At 34.2% G+C, this 27,348-nt stretch overlaps 1 protein-coding gene across 1 annotated transcript; it reads left to right on the top strand.

The window, feature by feature from the left end:
* Positions 1-436: 436 nt before the first annotated feature.
* On the top strand, positions 437-17,267 carry LOC145639092 (anaphase-promoting complex subunit 5-like). Its single transcript, XM_081690236.1, has 20 exons — positions 437-826; positions 2,267-2,414; positions 2,545-2,666; positions 4,694-4,943; positions 6,028-6,193; positions 6,272-6,350; positions 6,490-6,575; positions 7,650-7,779; positions 7,863-7,895; positions 8,787-9,035; positions 10,859-10,936; positions 11,028-11,290; positions 11,470-11,529; positions 11,639-11,706; positions 11,919-12,024; positions 13,142-13,283; positions 14,154-14,252; positions 15,236-15,500; positions 16,312-16,379; positions 16,494-17,267. Exons 1-20 carry the CDS (start codon positions 653-655, stop codon positions 16,653-16,655), a joined length of 2,748 nt encoding a protein of 915 aa, XP_081546362.1. The 5' UTR covers positions 437-652; the 3' UTR covers positions 16,656-17,267.
* The last annotated feature ends 10,081 nt before the right edge of the window (positions 17,268-27,348 follow it).

Raw genomic sequence — 27,348 nt, 5'->3', positions numbered from 1 at the left:
ACCCTAGATTCTCATCTATGTCTCTGGATGAATTAAATCAACCCCATTTGCAAAATAACGGATTAACTTGTTGTAACGATCTTGGAAAGTGCGCCAATTATATATACATTTGGGGCATACAAGTTCATACGTACAAAATACACACCAATACTAGATAGGGGCCCACCAAAAGCATTTAATATTCATTAAATTTGTGTGCTGGTCCAACACCTTGCTGGGCTAAGCGTTACCCAATTTATCTTTACTTTCAAAAGCTAATATTTTTAACTTTTCATATAAACTACCTCCACTACTAAAAATACCATAACCACTACTTTACTAAACACTCACATTTTTTGTAAATAGTGCTAGTTTTTGAGGTACCTAAAAACTATTCAAATGCTAACGTTGAAAACGCCCTTAATCGAAAACGAGTGCTATGATGTGTGGCGTTACATCTGAAGCAGCCAAGACACAACCAATACCTTTTTTTGAACTTGGAAGTGAAACTCTCAAGGTCGCGCCAGACTTCATCGTTATTCCTGAAGCTTGGAAACTTTAATTAGGGCTTCCAAAATCTCAGATTTGGTGCTTGAATTCTCGCATTTTGCTGGAAATGCTACTGCTGATAAACCCTAACAAATTCTGAATATCCCCCTTTTTTAAAAAATCAATGGCGGGTATACTGAAGCAGCTTCGCAGTTCATTCACTGTAACGCCGCATAAAGTTTCAGTGTGTATTCTTGTTCAAATCTATGCAACTCCTGGTCCATTCTTTCTTCCTGAGATTTTTTCTTCAGTTTCACATCACAATTCCTTCGGTTTGTTTTTGGTTGCTTTGATTAAGGTACAGTCACTTCTCGTCAAAATTTCAATTTTTTGAATTTTCGATTTTTTTGACTTTTTGTGATTTTTTGATTTGGGATGTTGTTGTTTCAAATTTTTGTTGACTACCCTTTAATTTGATTGGTCTTAGAATAATGATAATGAGGCTAAAATGTCGAAATTGGATTGTAATCATAATTGGGAACTATAACCTTCCACCCTTTATATTATTTTATTTATAACCTTTTGTGCTAATTTATTTGTTTATTTGATTTGGGATGTTTAGTTCATGTTAGTTGGGTACCAGTTAATTTGATTGGACTTGAGATGATGTTAGTGAGGCTATTTTGTTGAAATTCTGACTGTAATTGTAATTGAGGTCTAAGTCTTGTAATCTATTGATTGCTGATGCCAAGGGGCTGAATTCGGTGTTGTTAGTGTAAAAGGCAGATTATCAGTACATCTAATCGGAATGTTTGATTAAACTTATTGTTACAAGTTTGTTTAAATGTTACTCAGGATTTGTGTTAACCTTAATCTTTTGGATGGGGGTTGTTATTGAAAGTTGAAAATCTCGACAACTGTTTTAATTGCTGTCAAATGTGACTTTTTGTCACTGCATGTAAGGGAATGAATGTGATTCTGTACAATTTGCTTCCCACAAGAGTTGATTTCCTGTTCTATTGTGAGGGAATGAAATTTATGATGGACAATTGATCTATCTGATAGGATTGCCAGCTCAATTTATGGGGTTTATAAATGAAATTTAAAAGCGATCAAACTCTTTAGACTAAGATGAGGTTGAAGCTAATCCTCCAATGGTGAAAGTGCCAAAAGTTTTCATTAAGTCTTCTTCAGTAAAATGCGCAAGAATAGAAGGCTGGAGAATTGAATGTAAGGAACTAAGATGGGCTGATGGGGATGCGCTTGAAACGGGTATCATTTGTAGGCTTCAGGTTTGAATTGTATTTAGGTTCTTATTTTAATTTGAATCTTGTCCTTAATCTTGCATTTGTAAACTGTAACACATAGCTCCATTATTAGTTGGTGTCATGGTTGTGCTACCTTGGTTCTCTTGTCCATTTCCAAAGGTGTGTTTTTGTAATTCTTTCAATTTGATGGCAGCAGGATATACCGTTTAATTTTCTCTATCTTGGATTTGCATTTCACTATGTCATTAGTTCCTTTTTGTGTTCTGAATTTATGTTTCCTAGGATGTTGTTCAATATATTACAAAAGACGTATTATCCTTCAGTGAAATCTCACATAATTTTTCTATATTATCTTATAAATTTATGTGTTTATTTATCATTGCCTTTTCATTTACATTAGCAATTTCCGGAGTTATCTCTATTTTTTTTGATACTCGTGTTTTTTGCCTTGTTTTTGGTCCAAATTTTCTTCAGCATACATATTAGCACTGAACACATTACTGATTGATGGCATTACAACTTTCTTTCAGTCTTATGATGATATAATGGAGCCAAAGCTAGATAAACTTCTATCTCAACTGCGGGAAATTGGTGGTATGCTAGACCAGAGATTAACTCACAGGCTATCATCACTGTCATCACCTGATGAGCTGTTTAATTTTTTCACTGAATTACAAGGTGAGTCCTTTTCATTTTATTATTAGTCTTTCTTAGCAAATTAACTTTTTTTTTTGTCAAAAGTTACGTTAAAATTGGTTCTGTTTGAATCATGAACCTGAAAATTTATAAATGGATGCACTTCTTTTAGGCATCCTGGGGGGTCAAGACTCGAGTGTTATAGAAGATGATCAGATTAGTCTGGACCCTAGCAGCAACCTTGGAATGTTTCTGCGTCGGTGTATACTTACCTTCAATGAACTATCCTTTGAGGTAATAATTGGTCTTTATTGGTTATCAAATTTGAGCAGCCAACATTAGAGATTTTATAAAACTCTTCAGGAAAAATTGCAGAATGGCCTAATTATCATGCAGGTGCAGATGTCAGCGTGGCATTTGCTGCATACTATAAAAAACACCAATGATTAAGTTAAATGCAAGTGTTGACAAGATGTCCATCGGCAGATAAAGTTTTTGTTGGAAAGCTGACTTGTTTGAAATTATTAACAATATATTTTTCTTAAGGCAACTAAGCTTTTTTCAGTTAAATGAAGTTTTAATAAATCTTTGGCCACCAAATTCACCTCCCATTCTCTGTACGTTGCTCCTTCTTCTTCCACCATGAAGCCAAAATCCACTAGTGAGTAGTGACATCCTCTACCTCTTTTGATCAACATCTTCCCGCCCCTCAATGCGACACCACCACCATGGTGTCACACTTTTTTTTTTTAAATAATATTTTATATTTCTCCTTTCAGAAATTCTATCTTTTGTCACACTGTTTCCCATCATACCTAATTTCCACTTAAATAACAATAAATACCCTATTAACTCTTATCACATCTAATTTTTTGTTTAAAATACCAATAGAAACCCAACCACAATGTATCCTAAAGCTATGTGCACTGAAACGTGGATAAGTATTCGAATTAATGTAAAGTGAAGGGAGTTGCGGCACTCCTAATTATAATTGTATATTTTGTATTATAGAACCTAAATTGTATTGTATTATAAAGAGTCATCAATCATTAACCTCTCACAAAATAAAATACATTGAAGAGTCATTATTCTTGTTCAATTATGAACAACGAAAGTCCCACACATATCACCTCTTTTTATATAGTTGATTAAAAAAAGGTGTGGAGTAATTAGTTTATTAGCCCTAAAATTCTAAGAGGGAAGGGGGGATGATTCTACTATTTGTTAAACATAAGTTTAAGCATTTTACTTATTGATCTTATTCTAACCCTTCGTTCCGATAGAAGGAAATGGAGGAAAAGAGGGGATTGGAAATGGAGTATTGAAAGGGAAATGGAGTATTGAAAAAGGGAGGGTTAAATTATAAAAAATTGAAAGTAAACTATCATTCTTCCCTCCCTTCCCTTCTTTTCCTTTCTTTTATTTATTTTTTATTTTATTATTATTATTATTATTATTATTATTATTATTATTATTATTATTATTATTATTATTATTATTATTATTATTATTATTTATTTTTTTTTTTTTATAAATTTGTTCAATTTTTTTTTTTAATTTTTTTTAACACATTGTAAAGTAATTTTCAAGCTGTTTTTATTGTTTAAAAATTACTTCGTATAAAATTTCGAATTGTCCTTATAATCGGATAACTTTTCTTGATACTCCCTCTGTTTTTCTTAAATGCATTAATTTGATGGGTGCATATGCCGGGACACAACTTTGACCATCAATATCTTTAATTAGCTGTTAGTAAAAATTATATATAAAAAAAAAATTATTAATGAAGACATTGTGACTAATCCAACAATATATTACATGAGGACATATATTTATTATATATCAATAAAAAAATTAAGTCAAGGTTAATATATGATTAGTGTACAAATCCAAGAGTTGCATTTAAAAAAAACTGGAGGGAGTAATCTCAGATGGTTTAATATAAAATAATCTACTATTCTATCTTAAATCCTCAATATGTGTTTTAGTTATTCTAATTTTTATTGCAATTAATATAAAGTTCCTCTTTATATAGGTAGTTAGACTAGACATTAGAAAACCAAATTCTTCATCTGTTTATTTTCCTGTTTTCTTCCTGCTTCTCCATTGTCTCATGCTTGTTCTTTGTGCCTTTTGGTCTTAAGAAATCATACTACTTTTGTTTTCTCCCTCTGTTGATGGCTTGATGCTGTCTTTCTGTTTGCATTCTTTACAAGGTATCTTGTGTGAACTACTGAAGTGATAGAAGGGCTTAAAGAAAATGCTTCTGAATAATGTATTGATAATTTCTTTTGCTGTACATTTTTGTCCTTCTAATGCAGGGAATATGTCATCTGCTGTCAGATTTAGAATCATACTGTAAAGAAGTACTATCTGGTTCTCCTTCTTTCGATTTGACCCGATTAGATGGCTGTACTGATGCATCCGAGAGATTAGTGGAATATGAGAAGATGGACCTGGATAGTTTTGCTTTTCAGGAAGCTACTGAAAAAGCTGAAACAAGTAATAGAGCTGGTAAAGGAATTTCATTCCATCTACATGTGCCAAAAGTCCTTGATGAGCTGGTTGAAGGTAAGTTTATTGTCTGCTTGTAGCAACACAAATAGATGGGCTATGGTGTTTTTACTTTTTATTTTTTTTTATTTTTTTATTTTTTATTTTTTATTTAAATGCATCTCTGCTTCTAAAGTTTCAAGTCTTATAGGTAGCTTAATTAATCAGTCAATCAAAATATCAGCTTCTATGAGATTTGTCTGACAGGATAGCTGTAGTTTTATACATAGAAAGCACTAGAGCTGCAAGTAGTTGTTCCATGTTGGATTTTCTTAGGTATCCTTCATGAAGAAATTGATGATCATTAATGGCAGATGTCATAGTACTTGACAAAGCTGAGACTCCTTCCAAAAGGGAAAAAATCCCTCTTTGACTTTGCTATTGCCTACCATTCCGTATCATTCTTTACATGTATTTGACCAAAACATTCTCAAAATTAGATATTTAGAGCTAAAAGTATGGAAGTATGATTCTGAAACATATTGTAATGAAATCAAACAAACTTAACTCCTTATATCAATTCTAATATATATGTAAAGCCGCTTAAAGAGATGAAACACGACCTTTGCTGGGGATTCTCTTGCTTTTCCAAAACCTATTTACTCTATATGCTGCTTTTTTTTTTTTTTCAATACCTTAATTAACTTGTTTGTGCCTTATAAGTTTCCTTGATGACTGTTTTCTACCTATAACCAACTACTGAGGAATATGTTTCACAAGCTTTGTTTTAAAGTTTCTTGACGACAATAGAAACTTTGTTTATCTTGCTTAGTAAATGCTTTGTTTTAGGCTTAGTTTACCTGCCATAGCAATCCAGAAAAGTGGATGTCTAATTCTCTATTAGTCTCGGCCTATCCATCCTAATTTCTTCGCAGTTATGAATCTGAGCCCGAAATCCTTTACAGCATTTTTGTAAAATAATTGACTATGTGGCAAGTCGCACTTGTAAGTTTGAGTTGTTGATTTGTCATGGACATTCTAGGATTTGTAACTGGTTGCATAGAGGCTTCTTTTAAATTTTATTCTTGTCGATAGCTAATTTGAAAAGAAGACATGTAAATTTGTTAAATGGTGACTTAGAAAGTTGGTGTTTTAAGTGTAGGTGTTGAGGTTTCTGCGGCCGTGAAACATAGTGCTAAAGCCAAAGAATTAAGCCCATTTATAGAAACTGATGCACTGGATAAAGATGATGACAATGCTGGTAAATTTTTGCGTTCAAATTGGCAAGTTTACGGATACTTGCTACAAAAAGCTGATGAAATTGAAAAGTATGCATTTTTGTTGTTTAATGTCATTTTTCTTCGTTTATGTTGTTTCTTAAAATCTGAGAGGTATGCATGTTCCAGGCACGGAAGTTCTTTTCCTCTAAATACTCTAGAATCTGATCTGAAGCAACTCCATAAATTGGCTCCTGAATTACATCGTGTAAGTACTAGTATGCTAATCTTGTCCTGGTGGAGGGGACAGCTATTTTTTTTTGGCAATGTTGCCTTATCAGGTGTAAGTTGTATCACAAAGATTGGTTTTAAGCTAATTGTATCCATTTCCTTAATCCTTTAAACAGGTCCATTTTTTGCGCTATTTAAACATGCTGCATCATGATGATTATTCTGGTGCTTTGGAGAATCTCCATCGTTATTTTGATCATAGGTGAGCATTCAAAGGCATGTTGGGCATCACTCTATCCTGTTAAATATTCACCTTGATTCTTTTTGTTAGCTTTCTTTGTTGGGATAGCTAAGTTTTCTTGCTTGAACCTACTATAATGACTCAATTGTTATTTGGGTATTTTCATTAAGCGATCAGCATTGTAATTATGATTGATTAACATTGTAATTATGATTGATGGATTATGGAAGTATAACTATTCCTTTGTCCCTAAATAAAATTCTCATTTGCCTCTTTCACATGTTTTCAGGATGGTGAATAAAAAAATAAAAAAGTGAAGTTTAGTTGATTAAAGGTGAATATAAATCACAAGATCATGGGGTTTGGTTGATTAAAAGTGAATAAAAAAGTAGGGTTTGGTTGATTAAAAGTGAATTAAAAAAAAGAAGATTTTGGTTGATTAAAATTAGATAAATAATGGATATTGATGAGATTAGCCTTCTAGGGAATTCCGTCCGAGTAGAGGTCTCCGTTAAGGAGATCCGCTGTCTCCCTTTCTGTTCATCTATATCCATTCTTTATATCTATTTGAAAACCAGCGGGACCAAATCACGAGTTTCTTATAGCGGCTAGTGAGTATGAGGTGCTAATATGCGTGCAAAACACAATATCTATAAAGGTATAACAACAACGCAAGCATAAGAAAGCAAAGCAAAACCGGGTAGAAGGCCTTTGGATTATTTAATCACTTGCTCTCTAAAGAGCTTTAGTTTGCGTTTACTAGATTCTCCCATTTAACGTTGGATGGGTTGACAGTAATGCAATAATTGCATCTAAGGCCTAGAAAACTTATACTAAAGCCTAGAAAAGCATCTAAAACATGGAAAGGAGGTTGGATTCTAACACAATGGCTAATATCTGTTCATCAGTACAATCTTTTTAAATGTGTAAGAATCCTGCTAGGACCTGTTATCAAGGTTGATATCTCTTAGAGTTTGTGCTTCTCTTGTCTCTTTGTCCCTGTAACAGTGAATAAAAATTTTCTAGTTTTTTTTATAGGAAAAGTTTCTTTGGGTCTTGTACAAGTGAGCTGACATTATATGTATGGAATTGAAGTGCAGGGATGGAAGGTTTTGATCTTTCTTCATCTTCCACTGAAAGCAACTGCTTTGGGAAATATGAGATTGCATTGTTATGTTGTGGAATGATGCATGTTCACTTTGGCCATCCTAAATTAGCTCTAGAAGTATGTACACCTGAACACATGTTTTTTACCTAACATTGTTTTAAGTAAGATTTTTTTGCTTACTTGTTCTTGTTAATGTTCAGGCTTTAACAGAAGCAGTCCGTGCTTCTCAGCAGGTAAAGGGGCTTTTATCTAAGTTACTTTTGTAAAATAATATGTACTAATTTCACTGTGCTTCTAGGCCTGCATATGCTAGCCCATTGGCTTTTCTTTGTCGTCTGTTCTCACTTATCTACAATGATTTTTGGGGTTTCTTGAGGTACTTCTTTGATAAAGATAAAATTAGCTTTCATTAGATGATATAAAGTACCCGTTAGATGACAAAACTTCCGTTCTACTTTTCTACACATTTGTACAAGGATAATTGTAATTCTGAAATGGCTGCAAGTTTTTAAGAATCTATTGTCTAAAACAATAAATTCTTCTTTATACTTAACCAACTTATTAGTTGCGTTTTTTCTTTGGAAATGATGGATTGCTCTCTAACTAAACACTGTACAAAATGCTTGTTAAACTTAGACACTTAGTGCCTAAGTTAAATCTTTTCCCTATCATCCTAAAACACCAAAAGCTGAATAGGGATGCTCACATTCTCTCTTATAGATAAAGAAATTATATACTAAGAAAACAAAAAATCAAAATGGGGGAGCACTGGTATCCAGAAATTAAGCAGACACTAAAACAGTGCTCATAGTTATCTGTGTGTCAACAAGTAATATTCCAGAGGTTTCTTGGGAGCATGTGGACTAGTAGATGCTAAGCACATTTCTCTTCAACAATTTCAACGTCATGGTAGTGAAGAAAGCTGATTGACTACACCTTTTGCCTCTTATTTGTCAAATAGTTCACTAATGGGAGTCAGCTTGTTGCTCATGCAATGCTCATGCAAATCTACTCTTGGATTTCTTGAGCATATCATGTAACTCATTTACAATAGCAACAACTCTCTTTTTAAATTTTCTGTCTTGAAAATTAATTGGGCTAACAACCCTTCTGTTTCCTTGCAGCACAGCAATGATGCATGCCTTGCTTATACATTGACAGTTATATGCAGCTTGCTGTCTGAATTTGGTATAACAAGTGCTTCAAGGATACTTGGATCATCTTACTCACCTATGACTAGTATTGGTTCTTCTCTAACCATCCATCAACAGTTATATGTTCTATTAAGAAGAGCTCTTGCTAGATCTGAAGGTCTAAAGCTGACACCATTAGTGTCTGCGAACCATCTAGCAATGGCAAAATTTGACCTGATGGTAAGAATTTAGAATAATTTGTATTAAGTGCTTTTCTATGTAATTTCTGGACTCCTTGGTTTTTTTTTTTTTTTTTTTTTTTTTTTTTTTTTGGCTTTTTTGTTTTAGTTAAACATATACTCCTTCCCATTCAAAGTGTGTAACATGTTAGCCAATTTCCTTTCATTCAAAATGTTAGTCATTCCTTAATAACAACACTACATTACATATTTATTTAAAATCTAGTTATTTTTTAATACTAATGCAATATATGCTGCTTAACAGTATGATTACCTTTTGCAAATTCAACCGAATTGATGGATTCTTAATATGTGTGATAGTTGCAAATATTACAATTTTTTATGCATTAGAGAGAGTATTTAGAGTTTAAGTTTGACACTATCTTTTTCATGTGTTTCTTTGATCTGTATGTTATTCGCCATTGTACTTGTCTAAATTAATGTACAAACTAAATTAGTTGAAATATTTCTTAGATTGACCTAGATTCTTGATTATCAATGCCATATACAAAGGTAGCCAGTGTAGAGAAACTTAAACTAACTGCTATGAAAGGGTAAGAAATGAACTGACTTTCAAATCTTCGATGTTCTGATTGACTTATTAGCTAGAATGTGCTGAACATAATGTATCTAGCGGAGGAAAAAGGATGTAATTTAGAAAGTTAATATGGTATCATATTAAATTAGGTTGAGCTTTTGCATTCTGCTGAGCTTGAAACCTTTTGCATTCTGTTGAGCTGAAAAGCTAACAGTCTATGCCTGTATAGAATAAGTTGTAACTGTGGTTTCAGTTTGAACTTGAGAACTCTTCTTATTTACAAGGGTACCTAGGCTTGGGTCTTTCTTGTTCTTTTGTCATTGTGTCTGAGCCGGGCTGCATATTTCTGAAGGTGCATGAGAAGAGCACTCAGTTTTAGATTGTCCTCCTTGGACTAGAAAAGACTCTACTGTTGCAGGGATCTATATTAGTTGGTGGTTGAACAGGTGAGCTATACACATGCCATTTTCTTAGAGCCCTCCTTTGCTGTCTGTAGTCTTTTTACACACTTTGTAAGCTTCTCAACAATTTGATTTTCTTATGTGTATAAAATTTTATAAGGAAATAGAAAAATGTTTTTAATTTTTTTTTTTAATCTGGCTGATCCTCCTATATTGAAAATAGCTATGCTTTTGCTCTCAAGTTTTTGAAGTAAAAGCTTATCTATTTTCCCCCTCGATTTACACATCACACTTTCTTTTTTCAATTGAAGAATACTGGTTAAGTAATAGTATGAATTAGTTATTTAGACAAAAGGGGTTTCAGTGTAGTTAAGAGCTGGGGTAGAGGTCTCAAAACTCTCAGTATCTTGAAGGAAGAGCTCATGTATCATCCTCTTCCTTGACTCGCCTCAGGTGTGAAGAGGTATTGTCGTCCTGTGTTTCCCAAGTTATTATCCGCATTACTTGGAGAAGGATGCTAAATAAATGTGCCATATCTAGATGGATAATAGATATTGCAGATGAAAAAGAACGTACAGATGGTAAATGAGAAACTGTTGCTCATAAATAAGAATTTCATGTCCCATTGTGAACAAACTAAATGAAGTGTAACTAGTTTGGTGTCCTTCCATACTCTTGCTACTTGTAGTATCTAAATTAGTGTTGGGGTAGTTCATTCTAAAGTACAGTCCTAGCTTTACTGAACCATGAGTGAGGCCTCTCACTTTTCAGCTCTATAAATGAGTTAATGATTTTCTTTCCAATTCAATTGTAGATTTGAATGTTGTGAATAAACTATTTATTTTGCAAATTTACTTAGGTGCTGTATTTGTGATATATGTGCAGCATGTCCAAAGATCTATGCTATCTTTTGGTCCCAAAGCATCTGTTAGCCTTAGAACACGTCCAGCTGATGTTTTTCAGGTATCATGCTATATTCCAGTAACTTTTTCTTTTCAATTTTCCATTTGGTATTTCAAGGTTTAACACTTTTTTCTCATGCTATTATATACAGGAACTGAGGCTAAGCTCCCATGTGGTCAGTGAATTTAGTAATGAAGCCTCTGCAATGTCTCGTGATGGTGATTTTGCTACGGCATGGTTGAAGAACCCACTTAAGCCAATGGGTCCTCTAATGATAAACTCAGAAATTGGTTCAGGAAGTGATTGTAGTACATTTGAGTTTTGTGCTCAACAGAGCTCAATTCCTAAATCTGTGCTACAACAACTTGGTTCATCATTCTTACTTCGCACCACAGCATGGGAGATGTATGGCAGGTGAGGGTTAATGATGTCACTCTATGTGGGCTATTGTGTTTTATTTCTCCTGTACTCAGTTTGGTTTTTCCCCAAGCCTAGAATTCTATCTTGTGCATCTTTGTTTGTTTTTTATTTTTATTGCTGTTATTATCATTGTTTGACCTGTCTGTTATCTGCTTTCTCAATTTGTGCTGTAGCAACTCACTTGCCAGGATAAATGCCCTCATTTATGCCACTTGCTTTGCTGATGCTTCAAGGTATTGTGTTCATCTATCCCTGAAGCTGATTATACTAATTTCATGTATGCAAATATGTAGTATAAAGCTGTTTTGTTGTTTATTAACAATGTCCCTTGGGCTGCATCAGCTTGGATAATCTTGCCTTAGCCTGTGTGAAGCTTGTCCAACAACTTGCTGCTTATAAAGGCTACAGGGGTAAGATTTCATATAAGTAGCTCTTCAGTTGAATATTTAGAAGTGCTCTTTAGTCTTGACTATAGTATACGTGTGCTGTCTTCCGATTTGGAGCATCATTTTATTTTCCTGATGGCTGTTCTTATAGTAATCTTTGTTGTTGATCAAAATACCGTTACTTTTCAAAAGATATAGCAGTCATCATAATAACTTTTGCTGTATATTTTGTGCAGAAGCATATGTTGCATTCGGAATAGTTGAGAAGAAGTTCCATGTCATTTCAAAATCAAGAGTCTTGCTATTGAAGCTTCAGCTTCTCCATGAACATGCCTTGCATAGGTATTTCTTCTTTGTGGCATGCGTCCTTGTGATACTTTGTTTTTCTTTGTTGCAACACTTTTACACTTGCTAATGTGCAATTTTGATCATTAATATCTTTAATTCTCAATTTGTGACAAACTAATAATTACTGATGGTTGATCATATAAGAATATATTTATAAATAATACAACAATATTTCTGTAGAAATTTTTATGATCAAAGTACCCCCTCTGCCCCAAAATAATTCAAACACTTTTCTTTTTCCATTCGTCCCAAATTTGTTTGAACACTTTCGAATTTACATAGGCCCTCTTAATATTTTGATACATATCCTTTTCCACTATAAAAAAATTAGGGCCCTGCTTTTTTTCACATCCAATAAACAAAATATACTATCTCTGCTCTTTTATGTTCTAGTCACTTACTATAGATACACAATATAATGAATGTAGAATGTGAGTGGGTGTTAGATAAAGTAAGAGAGAATGTAAAAAGGTGGGTTTGTGTTAAAACAAGGTGAATAAAGTAAAAGAGTATGAAAAATGTAATTATTGTGAGGTTGAAGTGGTAAGATGGTTAAAGGTGCATGCCATAAATAGAATAAAACAAAGTGGATAGAACATAAAAGAACGGCTTAAAATGAAATGTCAGTAGAACACAAAAGAGAACTGAGGGAGTACTTCTTTATCTTCTATCACATCTACTTCTAAAATCCACTTTCCTATTAAACAATACTTCCTCTGTTTTTATTTAGTTGCAACAAATCTATTTTCCACCCCCTTGCCAATGCACAACTTCAACCATTAATTTTTAAAAAATATGCATTAAGATGAATCTAACAAGATCCCACATAATCACCAAGGCTAGCTAAAGTAAAATTTTTGAATAATGCAAAAAATGTAAGCGTTGCAATTAAATAAGTACAGAGGAAGTCGTTGATACCATTTCAATACCTTATCACCTAAAACTCTATGCCCAGAGAAGTATTTCGAACTATTTTGGTAAACATACAATTTATAAACAGTAACAGTTGTGCCTGTCCAAAAAAAAAAAAAAAAAAAAAAACAGTAACAGTTAAATTAATCTGAAAAAGAGCTTTTTAGCTAGCCTCACTTTTATTGGGTCCCTTAAACAGAGGACATTTGAAGCTTGCTCAGCAAGTATGTGATGAACTTGGTGCATTGGCTTCCCCTGTGATTGGTGTTGATGTAGATATTAAGACTGAAGCAAGCCTTCGCCGAGCTCGAACATTGTTAGCAGCAAACCAGTTTAGCCAGGTTAAAACTCACTTTCTTCTTTCCATAGTTCTATTTACTAGGCTTGTTGTAGTGTGGTGTTTTGTAATTTATGTCTTGATCTTTGTCAAACATTCTGTTGAGTATCCCCACTTGTAATAAATCCTCTAATACTACAAAACTTATCATTATTATCTTTGTGTAATATTACTGTCTTGGAGTAGACGGTTTAGGTACATCGTAAGGTCAAAGGTGATGGGTTTTACACTGTTTGACATTGTAGCATCAGATAGTAGTATTGAATTGGATCTCTAGACCTCATATAACAAAGTTTAAAGTGTTCATTACTCTTAATTTATCATAAATGTATTCAATTATCACTTATTATATACATGGGCATTTTGGTGCCTACAAAGTAGTAACGCTGTCATTGCCGTGTTTAACTAAGAAATTTGTTGCTGTTATTAATCTAACTGGAAGGCAAGGATCCAAAAGTTATCTATGGGTTTTAAGGTATGTGTTTTAACCTCCGAGGAAGAGGGGTGTGGATACTGGCTGCATTGTGCAGTTTCATGGTATAACTCTTGCAATTACCAAATTATGCTCTATGTTTAATTGGTTGGAGCTGTGAATCAGACATTCGTATCTACGTTTGTGTTTCAACATTTATTAGTGGCACTTGGAGCTTAGAAAGAGGAGATTTGGAGAAAATAGGAGGGGAGGGAGAGTAAGAGATTGGTTTCTGTTTGCATGTTTTGGAGGGGAAAGGAATGGAAAGGGGGTATCCAAATTTTCTTAAGTAAATACAATTTTTAAACTGTTAAAATGATAATGCTAGCTTTTTAATTCTCCCTCATCTTTCTCTTCCTTTTTAATTGTTACCCAAACTAACTTTAGATGTCATGCTTGCAGGCAGCACAGGTTGCACAATCTCTTTTTTGCACTTGCTACAAGTTCAATTTGCAAGTTGAAAATGCAACAGTTCTGCTGTTGCTTGCTGAAATCCACAAGGTACCAAATACATACTGAAGCTATTCGTGTTATTCATATATCTATTACATAGAATTGTATTGTATGCCTATTTGTTGTTGTGACTGGCCAGCATAGTTTATGTTGTTGAAATTTAGGAAGTATAGGAACCCTTAAAACCTCTATGTGTGGCAATCATATGATAGGGCCTAGAAGTGTGACCTACACCTCTTTTCCTCTTTGATGTCTGCACTTGTCAAATTTATTTATGCTGTTTGGATCTCCTTCCCGCCCTCTTAAAGGTAGAAATACCCTTCTTTAGCCTGATTGAAAAAATAAGGAAAGAAGAATAGGTGATGCTAATTGAAGCTTTCTGCTAATGTTCTGGTGTAAATGTTTTACAAAAGGCTGGGTAGCTTGAGTCTATTTTGCTTTATGTTAAGTTATATAAGAGGTTTTGGTATATAGTGATGAATAAGAAGGCTTTTGATCTTTGGCAGGGAAGGTAGATTGTAAGTCTCATCTACATGTATATTTTGTGTTGGTGGATGGTATCTTCTGCTTTGGTGCTAGGTTATTACTCTCTCCCATCTTATCAGTTTTGGCAGTCGATCATCTGAGTTGGTTGTTTGTCCATGGGAGAACTCGGAGAAGTATTGGTTTCATGAATGGTTTTCATTGAATTAAGGCTGAGGTGATGGTGTCTCCTTTGTAGTTTACAGATGATATTGTTACTTTCTTGTGGAGTTTCCGCACGCTTAATTAAGTTTATTGGGTTAATTTAGACCCTTAGGTTTAATTTTTCTAAGTTTGTTATCACCAATAATAAGTAACTCTCTTGGATGAGTTTCTTCTTTGTTGGGGTTTGTCACTAAGTTTGGTATTGCCAATATTATGTTTTTTGAATTGCTCTTAGGATTAATTTATTTTAGTATCACCCCTCCTTGCATGTCCTTTGTCTGCTCTAATAATAAGTACTGTAAGAAGGAAAATTGATTGAAGTTTATTAACTTATGCTGTCACAGAAATCAGGAAATGCTACCCTAGGCCTTCCGTATGCATTGGCTTGTATACTGTTTTGTCAGTCTTTTAACTTGGACCTTCTGAAAGCATCTGCGACCCTCACACTGGCTGAGTTATGGCTCTCCTTTGGACCAACTGAAGCACATAGAGCACTGTCACTCCTTCATGGAATTTTCCCGATGATTCTTGGCCATGGAGGTTTGGAGCTCCGTGCACGGGCACATATTATTGAAGCTAAATGTCATCTCTCTGATGCAAATTATTCAGGTATTACCTCTTTCTCTGCCTGTTTGTCTTTTTGACTTGCTAAGATCCTTGTTCTCCTGTGAAAATTGTGCACAGTAAATTGAAACAAGTGCTTCAATATTATAGATAAATATTCGTATACACATGCATTAGCTGATGCCAAAATGCATGCAGATAGTTCAAACTTCAAAGGTGTTTTCCACAGAATGAATTATATTTTATTTCCTTTTATGAAAACAAATTAAAGACTTTTATGGACCTTTATTGGTCATCACTATCCAGTTTATATGAGCATGAGTCAGACTGCAGACATCACATTCCATTAAAATGAGAGGGGGCCTTAAAAGAGAGCACTAGTTTTTTGTTTTTGTTTTGTTTTTTGTTTTTTTTTTTATTTTTTATTTTTTTATTTTTATTTTTTATTTTATTTTTTTCTTTCCGTGTTTGAAAAGAACACTTTAGTTGATGGCTCTTGAAATCTGTGGCAGTTTGGGCTAGCTGGCTGGTTTATGTTTTGTTGCAGTAGGTTTTGATACGCTGGCTTTACACCTCTTACGAAAGTTATAATGAATAACGTAGGTAGAAAATTAGTTGCTGGCTGCAGCACTAAGCTCTGTTGCCTGTTTATGACAACGAGAAACCAGAGGAACCTTTTGTTTCCCAGGTTGGATGAATCTTAGTTAGTCATAGAGACAAAATAGACGATTATGTTGTACTCCAGGAAACGAATTACCTCTATGCAGTAAAATTTTGTCTTTATGTTGCACTCGCCAACTATGTTGCTTGACCTGTGTCTAGATGTTACTAACTTTGGGTTTGAATCTCTTGTTAGTGAGTCAAACACCAGAGGCAGTGCTCAACCCTTTGAAGGAAGCCTGTGAAGAGCTTGAACTTTTGGAGGTAAGTAAATCTTACACTTCATTCAATTTTCACTCTGAAGCATGCCATTTTAAGTATATACATCTCATATTGATTTGAATAACCTAGTAATGTTTCTTTTTGTTATTACTGCAGTACCATGAGTTGGCTGCGGAGGCTTACTATCTTATGGCTATGGTATATGACAAATTAGGCTCCTTACAAGAGAGGGAGATAGCCGCAGCCTCCTTCAAGGATCACACTACTGCTTCAAAAAATCCTCAAGATTCCGATGATGACACTTTAAACAATATGTAGACAAAGTACAAATGCTATTTTTGTAAGTAAGAGTTGACCTCTTCTATCTTGTAGATGTTGGGTTCAAGGATTTAGCTCAGGGCCAAATGCTGGCCACGCCTTTTCTCTTATGGGAAGGACAAGCCAAGGCATACCAACCACCCTATCTCCAATGAGGAAGACAACACATGACAGTCGACAAATGCCTGCGTGATAATGTACAAAACTAGTTGTATCTTTATTTGAGTATATTGCAGAAGCAGTTGTAAGTCTTCTAACCATCTTCACAATTTACAGTAGGCTTCTGGGCGGTTCTGCTAGAAATGGGAAGCTTAGAGATTTTTGTAGTTAGCTTTGTGAAGATCCTTCTATTGTGATGTATACAGTATGTTCAATGTTCAGTAAAGATGTAATATCCCGAATCCCGATATGTCGTTGCAGAAATTTCATGTAATTGCAATTTCATGTCAAATAAAAAAATAAAATAAAAAGATCTACTCATAAAGTTATAAACATACTAATATGTCAGTTATACATATCACATAAATAGCACCATGAAACAAACATTTATATAAAACCCCGTTACTACAGGTGCCTCTATACATACAAGCATACATCAGCCCATCTTCACACAACGTTAATGTAACTAGTGTTTTTGGTATGCTACGAGGTTTATCTAGGCCGCTACCACCATAAAGACACCATGGTCGTGACTCGTGAGCACGTTGATGTTGTCCATGTTCATAATTTCAGGCAGCCGAAAGTGTCTCATGAACCTACCATGACTACGCTCGATATGATGTCTCCCATCAAAAGCATCCTCCCACTCCTTGATTTTATCTCAAATAAGTTTGTTGTGCTGAATTTGAACCTTCACTAGAACTTTCCGCACCCCTGTAAACATTATTGATATTGTTACTACAAAACGCTACTATTTTAGATAAAAGAGATCTTGCTAAGTAGCAAGCTGATGAATATATTGAACACAACCCTATAGCACACCCTATTGCTAGGGTTTCTTCTTTTGCTTTCATTTTCTTAAACCTCACTAATTTTTATGTTTTTCTACTTTTAAAGAGAATAAGGCACCATAAAACAGTCTTGTCAAAAAAAAAAAAAAAAAAAAAAAAAAAAAGGCACCATAAAACAAAATTGTATGACAGGATGTGAGATTAGAAAATCATTTTTTTTTGGGCGCGGTTTATTTATAGTAAGAAGTTAATACGAGCAATTACAAAGCAAGTTTAATTTAGTCATCTCAAAGCACATAAAATTTTACCTTACTATATAAATTGAATTAATCTGATTTGAGGTTACTAAAAAGTAAAAAAGTGTCGTACACAATAAACCCATTGTATATTTTCTCCCGATACAAAAAGAGAAATGAAAAACAAATCAGTTAGATCAGCACAGTCAACATCACAACATGAGCAGCGACATGAGCATGAGCCAAAGCAGAAGTATCATCCTCTCTATAATTATTGATGGTTCAGAGTTCAAACCATCTCAGAGCAAAAATATTATGAAAGGTCCATGTTTCCTTATTAAAAAAAAAGGTTGTTATTGATGCATAGTAGATATATACTACTTCTTCAAAAAAAAAAAAAAAAAAAAGATATATACTACTTCTGTTATCTATTATTATTATTATTGTTAAACACTAGATATATGTTACATTAATAAAAATGCTTAGTACAAGGTTTGAATACAAGACCAATAAGGATTAAACTAATGTTCTAACCATCTTTGGTTCTCGTTTAATTATGATTCATGTTCAATTAAAATAAACTACGTAAATACTTTGTATTAAACATCAATTTAAGAGCACTTATTTAGTTTCATAGTTATTATTGTTGACTTTTATTTTAATTATGCAATATGTTTTATAGGTCAAATATATTTGTTGATATTATTTAAAGTAAAACTCGGTGCATTATGCGGGGTACACACTAGTTAGTTAATTATTACACGGAGTAGCAATTAACAAAGGGCGTATGTGTCTATCAGTAAGTATGTAGCGTGGCAATTAACAAGACATGGCCCTAAAACTTGATACACCTTCACAGGGAAGTCAACTTTTATAGATTGAAGAGTACCAAATAAGCACATTTTGTGCCAAATTAAAATTAAAAATTAAAATATTAATTAGAAATTAGGCACTTATTTATTTATTTTTTTGGTACTAAAATATTTGATTTTGGTATAAAAATGTACTCAAGACTTGTTCTCTTCGACTTGTTTCATGTGCTTATTAGTTATTACATATGAGAACTTTTAGTTATCATTTATTTATAGGAAATTCACAATGGTAACCCCCAACTTCTGTAATACTAAAATGGTAACTTTTTTTTTTTATTTTTTTTATTTTTTTTATTTTACTAAATTACCTCAATTAGGGCCTACATGTTCACTTCACCTTAATTTCCTCCAGATTAATTGGTAACCCCCAACTTCTGTAAAACTCAAGCGCTTCCTCTCGCTCGATGGATTAGAAATTTTTGGGTCGTCACTCAAATAATTGGGCTTTAGATGCTAGTATTATTTTCTCCCAAATTAATTCTCCGGCTCACTTGCCTTTTAATCAGTATGGGTCTCATTTTCATTCTGATATAACCCGAAACCGATAATAACCCAAATCGAATACTTTTGAACCTGATAGCAACCTGACCCATTATAAACCAAAACTGTTTAAATCGACAAAAATCTGATAAACCTAAATCGTTTACAACCCGTATTTGATTATAACCAAACCGTTTATAACCCGTAAGTCCGTTACTTGTTATGACCGTAGAGGATTTTTTTAGTATATTTTTTCGATAGTAAAACAAAAGGTTTTAATTTGAATTACGAAGTATTTATACTGAATAGGTTTGGAATTTTGATGTCATTGAAACTCTTGTGCTAATATATTATTGTCCTTTTACTTGTAATGGCTTATGAAACAATATATTGTGCTAAAAAAAATCTGAATCAAAAGCTAACTCTAGATTTGTTATTATTATTTGATCCCAAAAATCATTATACAAAAAAGGGGACATAAAGCTAAACAACTAACTAATACGTACTCCGTATGATCCACTGGAATAACTAATTAAAGAATGTTGAGGATATACTAGAAGATATACATTAACGAAACCCGTTTAAAACTAGCAAAATCAATTGTCAAACCGACAGAGTTTAACTCGAACCGATTATGACCTAAACCGATTACAACATGACCCGATATGTTTTGACCCAAAACCCGCTTTAAATTGACAAACCCGTTTTTAAACCGACCGAATTTAACTCGAATTGATTATGACCCGACCCGAAAAGAAACTGTAATAAAAATAAATCAAACCGAACCGACCTGAAATTATTTAAAACCGACCCGAATTGACCCGATAATAATTCAAACCCGTTAAAAACCGACCCTTTACAAGCTGAAAACTGATAAACCGAACCCAAAATCGAACCGCAAACCCGATTGACACCCCTGATAATCTGTAATACCCTAAATTTTAATATTTTAAGTTTCGGGACGAAACTTGTTTTAAGGAGGGTAGATTGTAATACCTGTATATTTTATGATTTTACAAATTATAAAATTAGAGTTGTATACTTTAAATTTTATTTTCTTATCTTATTTGATAGTATTTATATCCTTTAACCCTACATTGTTATTTTATTTAAAAAAAAACAAAACATCAGCAGCCGTAACTCATTAGCCGTGAAGGTACCAAATTGCTTTCCTTCACTTTTTCGTGTGATTTCTAAACCAAACATGCTGATGAATCTTTTATTATGATGTATCATCATCCATATAATTATTTTGATCATGTAAATCAAATAATTTTCACCTTCCATGTGAATTTTGCTTACTGCTCAAGTCTGGTCAAGTATACACAAGTAGTTTTGCAATGGGTCTCTTGTGTATGCAGTGTCAAATTTGGATCGAGTAATCTACTTCATCGGAAGGTAATCACACGGAAATTATTTTGGAGTCGTTTGTATTATATTTCTTATTATTATATATGAATTGTATGATTTATTATTTGTAATCTTGTACATGTATATAATTAATTATTATATGGTATCATATGATTTGATTGGCATTGAATATTGTATTACATTTGTTGTACTGTATCATATGATTTAATTTTCGAATTGATTATTGTGTTATTCGTGTTAGGGTTTTTAATGTTGTTATTTTTGGGAGTATTGTTATATTGAGGTTTTAGGGTTACTAATGCAGAGTATTATTTTGGAGTGAGAATTGATTACATTTGGGTAACTAGTATGATTGTCCTATAAGAGTTGAGATATACTACGATTGAATTGAGTTCGAATTATTATACTATTTAGGAACATGTGCCATTATTGAGAATTTATTATCATGTGAAAGATTACTTGATCGATGTATGAGATCAAAAGGTTAAGATTATTATTTTGTTATTGGTTTGAGGCTCGGTGTTATAGACCTTAGTCCTTGGTATGTTGGTAATGAGATAATGATCATGAGTTAAGAATGAGGTACAATCTTTATTATTTATTTTTTTCTATGGTCCCCTATAGTGGGAATTGGCCCGTATGTGGTCTGGTTCAAGGTGTTTTCTGGTTATTGGGAGTATTCAAGTTTTTATACTTGTTGGTTTTATTCGAATTACCCATGTCCAAGGCTAGGTATAGAACAAAGAGCATGACACACTATTGGTTATGAGTTGATTAAAGGTCTGTACTATTATTCGAGGTTGAGTTGTTAAAGGTTATGTTCAGAGTACAATGTGTAATGTAGTTTTGAACTACATTGTTTAATTGATCTAGTAATGTTAATTATTATATTATACTCTATATTTTGATATGTGGTGATTACTCAGCTTTTGCTGACGTGTGTGTTGTTGTGCTATTTGTGTTTGTGGCCATGTCTTTTTCTTATGGTGGCTCTGCGACGACCTATTTTGGAATTTGTCCTTAATGGTGAGCAGTCAAGATTATAACAGGTTGATCTAGTGATGATCGTAGCTAAAGGAGCTCATGTGTTTCGATTAGTTTGTTTAACAAATTTAATTTATAAAGTTGTACAAATAGCTCACTTAGATTTATTGGGTTGTAATTATTGGGATTTTTGTAAGCCTTAACACTTGACAGGTTGTTAAGTGTGGCAGCAATATCTCCGATTCAAGTGTATGCTTCTGCAATTTTATTTAAAGGTTCTTTATATTCCCTTTATTTATTGTCTATTAATAGCTAGTAAATCGGGGGTGTTACATAATCAATTAATCATCAATCAATAAATACCTTAATACTAAAATAGACACCAAAAGTGACACGTGTCACATCTTGGTGCAGTTTTTTCCCTCCAAAACTCCCATTTCCTTTTGAACCTTTTTTTTTGGTTAATATTTGTTTCTATAATATAATAATGTCATTCCAAATCTTTTATACTATTATTTTTATGACAAATATATGTTCCTTTTATTTGGTGTTCATAATTATTCTATATAAATTTACCTAAGTAATTATTTCAATTCAACTCCTTTTTAACTATCTTTTAAGTGAAGTACTGTTAGATTTTGCTACAAAAAGTTATAATAAATTCATATAATCCCTACCTTATAAAAAGTGGGAAGTTGTTCTTATGAATAGTGCACGGACCTTTTTGCCCTTCAATATATAAATTTACCTTCTTACCCTTTTATAATCCCTACCTGTAGACACCCATTTGTGTCTCCCCAAAACCAAACCCGGTGATGAGTACCTTTCACGTCGAATCATATTCGAATGAAATGAAAGTGTGGAAAGTCTTGTGTTGCGGATAGTTTTAATTTCTTTTCTTTTCTCTCTGTTTTTGAAAACCTATTTTAAGAAAACAGCCAATCCAGTTTGATTGGTTCATAGCAAGGGTCCAATAATGGTGTAGTTGGATGGGGCTTGAAAGGAGCTTTTCAACGATATATTATAAGCCCAATTCCGATGAATAATGAGGAAGTTATGGCCAAATTATTAAACTGGGCCCGGTTTGAGCCTTATATGCGGCCCAATGATCTAGAAGAGGGCCTAATATGGATTTATCATTCCTAATGCAATTAGGAGTGGTTTTAGTCTTCTAGATTCTTCTAGAAGGTTCTTTTCATTCCTAATTCAATTAGCATTGATAAATTGACTTTTGTTGACTTTTTGGAGTTTTAATCAGAATAAAAGAGTGTTTTTGAGGAAAATACGATTTTATCCTCTTGTACGGTTAAATTTTATCTGAATTTAGAATACGCGTAAAAAGTTTGATTAGCGCCTTACGCCAGTCATTAGCGCCTGGCGCTAATGTCAGCGTTTGGTGCTAACTTCGTTTTTTCACGTCGAAACTCTGATTTGTTTTTCTATCTTTTTGGCTGATTTTCTCTACAAATAGCCTTCTAAAAACTCCGTTTTCAATCATCTACAATAATCTACAATCACCAATTCTCTAATTCTCTTCTCTCTCGAAGCTAAAGCTTTCTTTTTCTCTCTTTTCTAAACCAACCTTTATACAAAATTCCGCATTCACAAGATCAAGAAACACCTAGCATTGTTCGAAGTTTCCTTCGCCCTAGACGTGAAAGGTTTTAATTTATGAGGGTTTGGTCCGAAATCTTTCTTTCAATTATTTAATTTAATTGTTTTGATTTATTATTTTCCTTGAAGTTACTAACGTGTGTATTTTGTTATTAGAAAGAGGTACGAGGCATCCAAGTAAGTGCTTTAATGGTTTTTATTGATATTATGATGTAGAAATCATGCTTAGGTTGTTATTATGATCTTCCTAGTATCATGTTTAGGGTAACAAGTAAAAAATGCTAAAATCAAGTATGATTAAAAGTATGATGCCTTTTATGTCCTTTCTAATATTTATTCATGTTAGTATCATGCTAGGGTTTGCTATTAATCTTGTTAGTATCATGCCTAGGATCTTGCTATTAATATTATGCTTTAACATGATTATTTTAATTATTATTTTATTATAATTTTAATTATTATTTTTTTATCATGTTGCTTGATTATATTTATTGTTATTGCTTGATCACGCCTTTCATGCACGTTTAAAGGGAATTGATACTTGTAATCACGTTTAATAAGATAATTAATAATCTTGTTTAGGGTTAATTTGATTATAGCTCAAGTGATCGCCAATAATAGTTTTATTTGTGCATTAATATTCAACCAACATAGATAAACAGGTTTAGGGTTAACCTAATGATTGCATGTTAGTCAGAAAGCGCACATGAATACGATCAGAATAAAGTAGAGGCCTATTATTAGGACAGGTTCAATCTCTTTTAGGTTGGATTTGTACCTTCATCCCCGAACTACCAGTCATGGTTCCAGACCTATTGGAGCTGACGATCTCCTGGATCGTTAAGGGGTGTAACCTTCACCTCGTGAATGGTTTACAAGTTCCTAAAACTCGTTGGCGACTCTTTTGCTCTAGATTCCTTCCCTTTGGACGCCACCGTACTTTAGTGTATGATCACAGTGGGGTTCAAGCTAGGGATAATGCTTGAAATATTCTCTACAGTTTTTGGCGACTCCACTGGGGAGGATTTCTATTTTAATTCCTGAAATTTATTTCGGCAATGATTTAGAATGAGTGGATGAGACTCGAAAAGTTCTAAGTACTTCATGTGCGTAATTTTGATTAACATTATTGTCAAATGCATAAAAAAGATCTCATTGGAAAGGCCATCCGTAATGAGTTAAAACATAGGATTTTTACACGTAGGAAATTTGAGGAATATCTTTCACAACTAGGATCGAAATAATGCTGCACGAAACTGGAAAATTTTATCGAGCACAGAAAGCTACTGAGGCATGTAGGAACTAGCATCAGCGAACAAAGACTACCGCCAACATTTTGACGTTAGCGCCAGGCGACAACTTCTGTCGCCAGGCGCTAAAGCCAAAAGGTGGCGCTAGACTCTTTTTGCTAGCGCCAAGTTCTTCCAATAGCGAGCCAGAAATATGCGTTCTTATTTTGACCAGTTTTTAGCACTGTTTGCTCGATCCTACTTCCTGATTGAGTTTTTCTCACTTTTCTGAAACCCATATGTGTTCTACATATGGACATAACCCTCTGGGAATTCATGCTCCATCTACCTGATTGAACGCTCTGAGCAACAAAGGGTACATCCGAGAATGTTGAATTCACCAAACCATGGAAGCGAGTTTTTCTAAATTCACGGTGTCCCATCCACTCGCGCCAACCCTTCATGGTTAGGCTTCCGCGCGGTGCATCCGGACAATTAACCATGAACCCTCTATTGACTAACCCATATCCCAAACTTTAGAGAACTAGAGCCATGGTTAGGTTGCAAACTCATTGCATCATGTTGTGCCTACTTGACTAATTGTGCATTATTGGTTGCACATACTCTATGTGTTTTTCCTAACCGTTTGTTTGACTTGTGCTAAGATTAAATAAATTGATTTATGACTAAAAGAACTTTGCCTAATTAATTAATTAATTAATTAATTTGAGTAAACAAAGTTTAATAATTCAATAAGAATTGACTTAGTACGACTTTAGGCATACCTTGTAGAGTAATAATACCGAAAGCAGTTCCAGATCAACGTTCCAGCAATGGCGCCAAGATTTAAACTGCAGTGCCACTCTGTGGAGTGTAGCGCCTGGCGACAGTCCTGTCGTCTGGCGCTACACTGCAAAGAGAGGCGCCAGTCCTGTCGTTTTGGCGACAGTTCGGTTTGTTGCTCGAGTCATCACCTTATGTCTAATTGAGCAGTTTTCAAGTCGATTCAGTTAATAATACCTTGTTAAGTCATTAATCGAGTCTAAGCACTAAGTCCCATGGTCTTACACAAGAGTTAAAGCATGTCACTTACACTCACCATATAAAGCACACACTAATGTACACTTTGACCATGTCTAAGGGAGTCTTGTATGCGCGTATCTTCCGTCAGTTTTTTTTAGGGGGGTAAGTCGGATATTAATTCTCCAAATAAATCAATTTGTTTGAACCCTATACTTAACTCCCAAAAATAAATACCTTATTTTTGCCAAAAAATATGCAGCTATTTTTGCTTTTTCTCTTTCAAACCGTAAAGTCAAGGTCAATTTGAGTCAAGTAATTAAAACAAAAATGGTTTAATTTACAGCGCGTAGTCAAGAAAGGAAGGGCGTTTGATCAAAGACAACCTTTTTATCTAAGTCCAACTTTTTGACAAACCCATCGCTCGTAAGAGGAAAGTTAAGACAATAATGGCAACTCAAGAGGAAGTCAATGAGCTCAGGAACCAACTGATTACTGTGACTGAGGCGTTAAAGGTTCTAACCCTCAAGATTGATGATCCTGTGAAACAACAACAGATGGACCTCATGCAAGAGATTCAAAGCAAACTTTCTAGCGACTATAAGTTTCAAGGGATTAGCTCACAAGGGGTCTCGGTGGACAAGGATCTTCTTCCGCAGAAGTTCAATGCCAACGACATCCCGAAATTCAAAGCAACTGACAACCCTTACTTTCATTTAAGAGCCGTCAAAACAATAATGAGTATTAAGGGTATTGACAAAAAAGTGTTTCCCTCCTTGTTTTCACTATCTCTCGAAACCGTTTGCCAACAATGGTTCTTTTCTCTTGAGAAAGAAAGAACCTCTACTAGGGAGTTTATAGTAAACGCTTTCATCGATAGATACAAGTGCAATATTCAAGTTGAGACAGACTATAGGAAACTTGAAATCCTTAAGCAGAAAGAGAATGAAGGTTTCACCTCTTTCTTCAACAAATGGAGAGAAACCTCAGCTTAGATGATTGAGGTACCAAGTGAAAAAGAATCTGTGAGGTTATTCATCAAAAACCTTCAAGAGAAGTACTCCAAGCATCTCAAATACCAGAATAATCTCCATACCTTCAAGACCGTCTACGATATTGGAATCAATATTGAAGACGACCTGGCTAAGCTGAAAGCTGCTAACAATAACTCCAACAGTGGCTGGAAAGGAAAGAAGAACGACAATCCTTCTTCTTCCAAAACCACCCACTCGAACAATGTTGGCACCTTTAACTTAAGTGAAGTCCTTGCCATGAATAATCAAGGACAAAAGAAACCATTTAGGAGGAACTTTACTCCTATCGGTATGAGTTATGACACCGCATTTGACCGATTAAATGCAAAAGGTCTTATAACTCCTATTGGACCATTTGGGGACCCACTAGTCGAGAAGAGGACGGCTAATTGGAACCCCAATGCACATTGCAAGTACCACCAAGGTAGGGGCCATCTTACCGAGAAATGTTGGAAGCTTAAGGAAGCTATCCAAGACTTAATCGACAATAACAAGTTACCATTGCCTCTTGCCAGTAAGAAGCCAAGTATTGATAATGCGCCTCTCGCTCACTCCTTGGCCATCTCTGATGAGGAAAACGAGGTTTATCCCTCATCTCTCATCAAACCTGTCGAAGAAATCCATGCTATCAAAGAAGAGGAGGAGATCTTTTTCGATGCCATGGAAAACCTTCCAGAATTAGCAAGTAAAGAGGACACACAATTGCTTACACTGTCCATGTTAGAGGGATCAAACTTGCTACGTGAAGCTCTCGAAGTTGCGAAGAAACTTCAGAAAAAGTGTGACGAGGACCCACCCACGAAAAATAAACCTAGGAGAGAGTTCACACCCATGGGAATGACCTATGACGCTATCTTTGATCGTCTCTATGATCAAGGATTAATCAGACTTATTGGCCCCACT

Source organism: Chenopodium album, chromosome 7 (genome assembly GCF_948465745.1).
Source record: "Chenopodium album chromosome 7, dcCheAlbu1.1, whole genome shotgun sequence".
Lineage (NCBI taxonomy): Eukaryota > Viridiplantae > Streptophyta > Magnoliopsida > Caryophyllales > Amaranthaceae > Chenopodium > Chenopodium album.
Note: the sequence above shows the minus strand (reverse complement) of the source record. Positions and strands in the feature narration are given on the sequence as shown.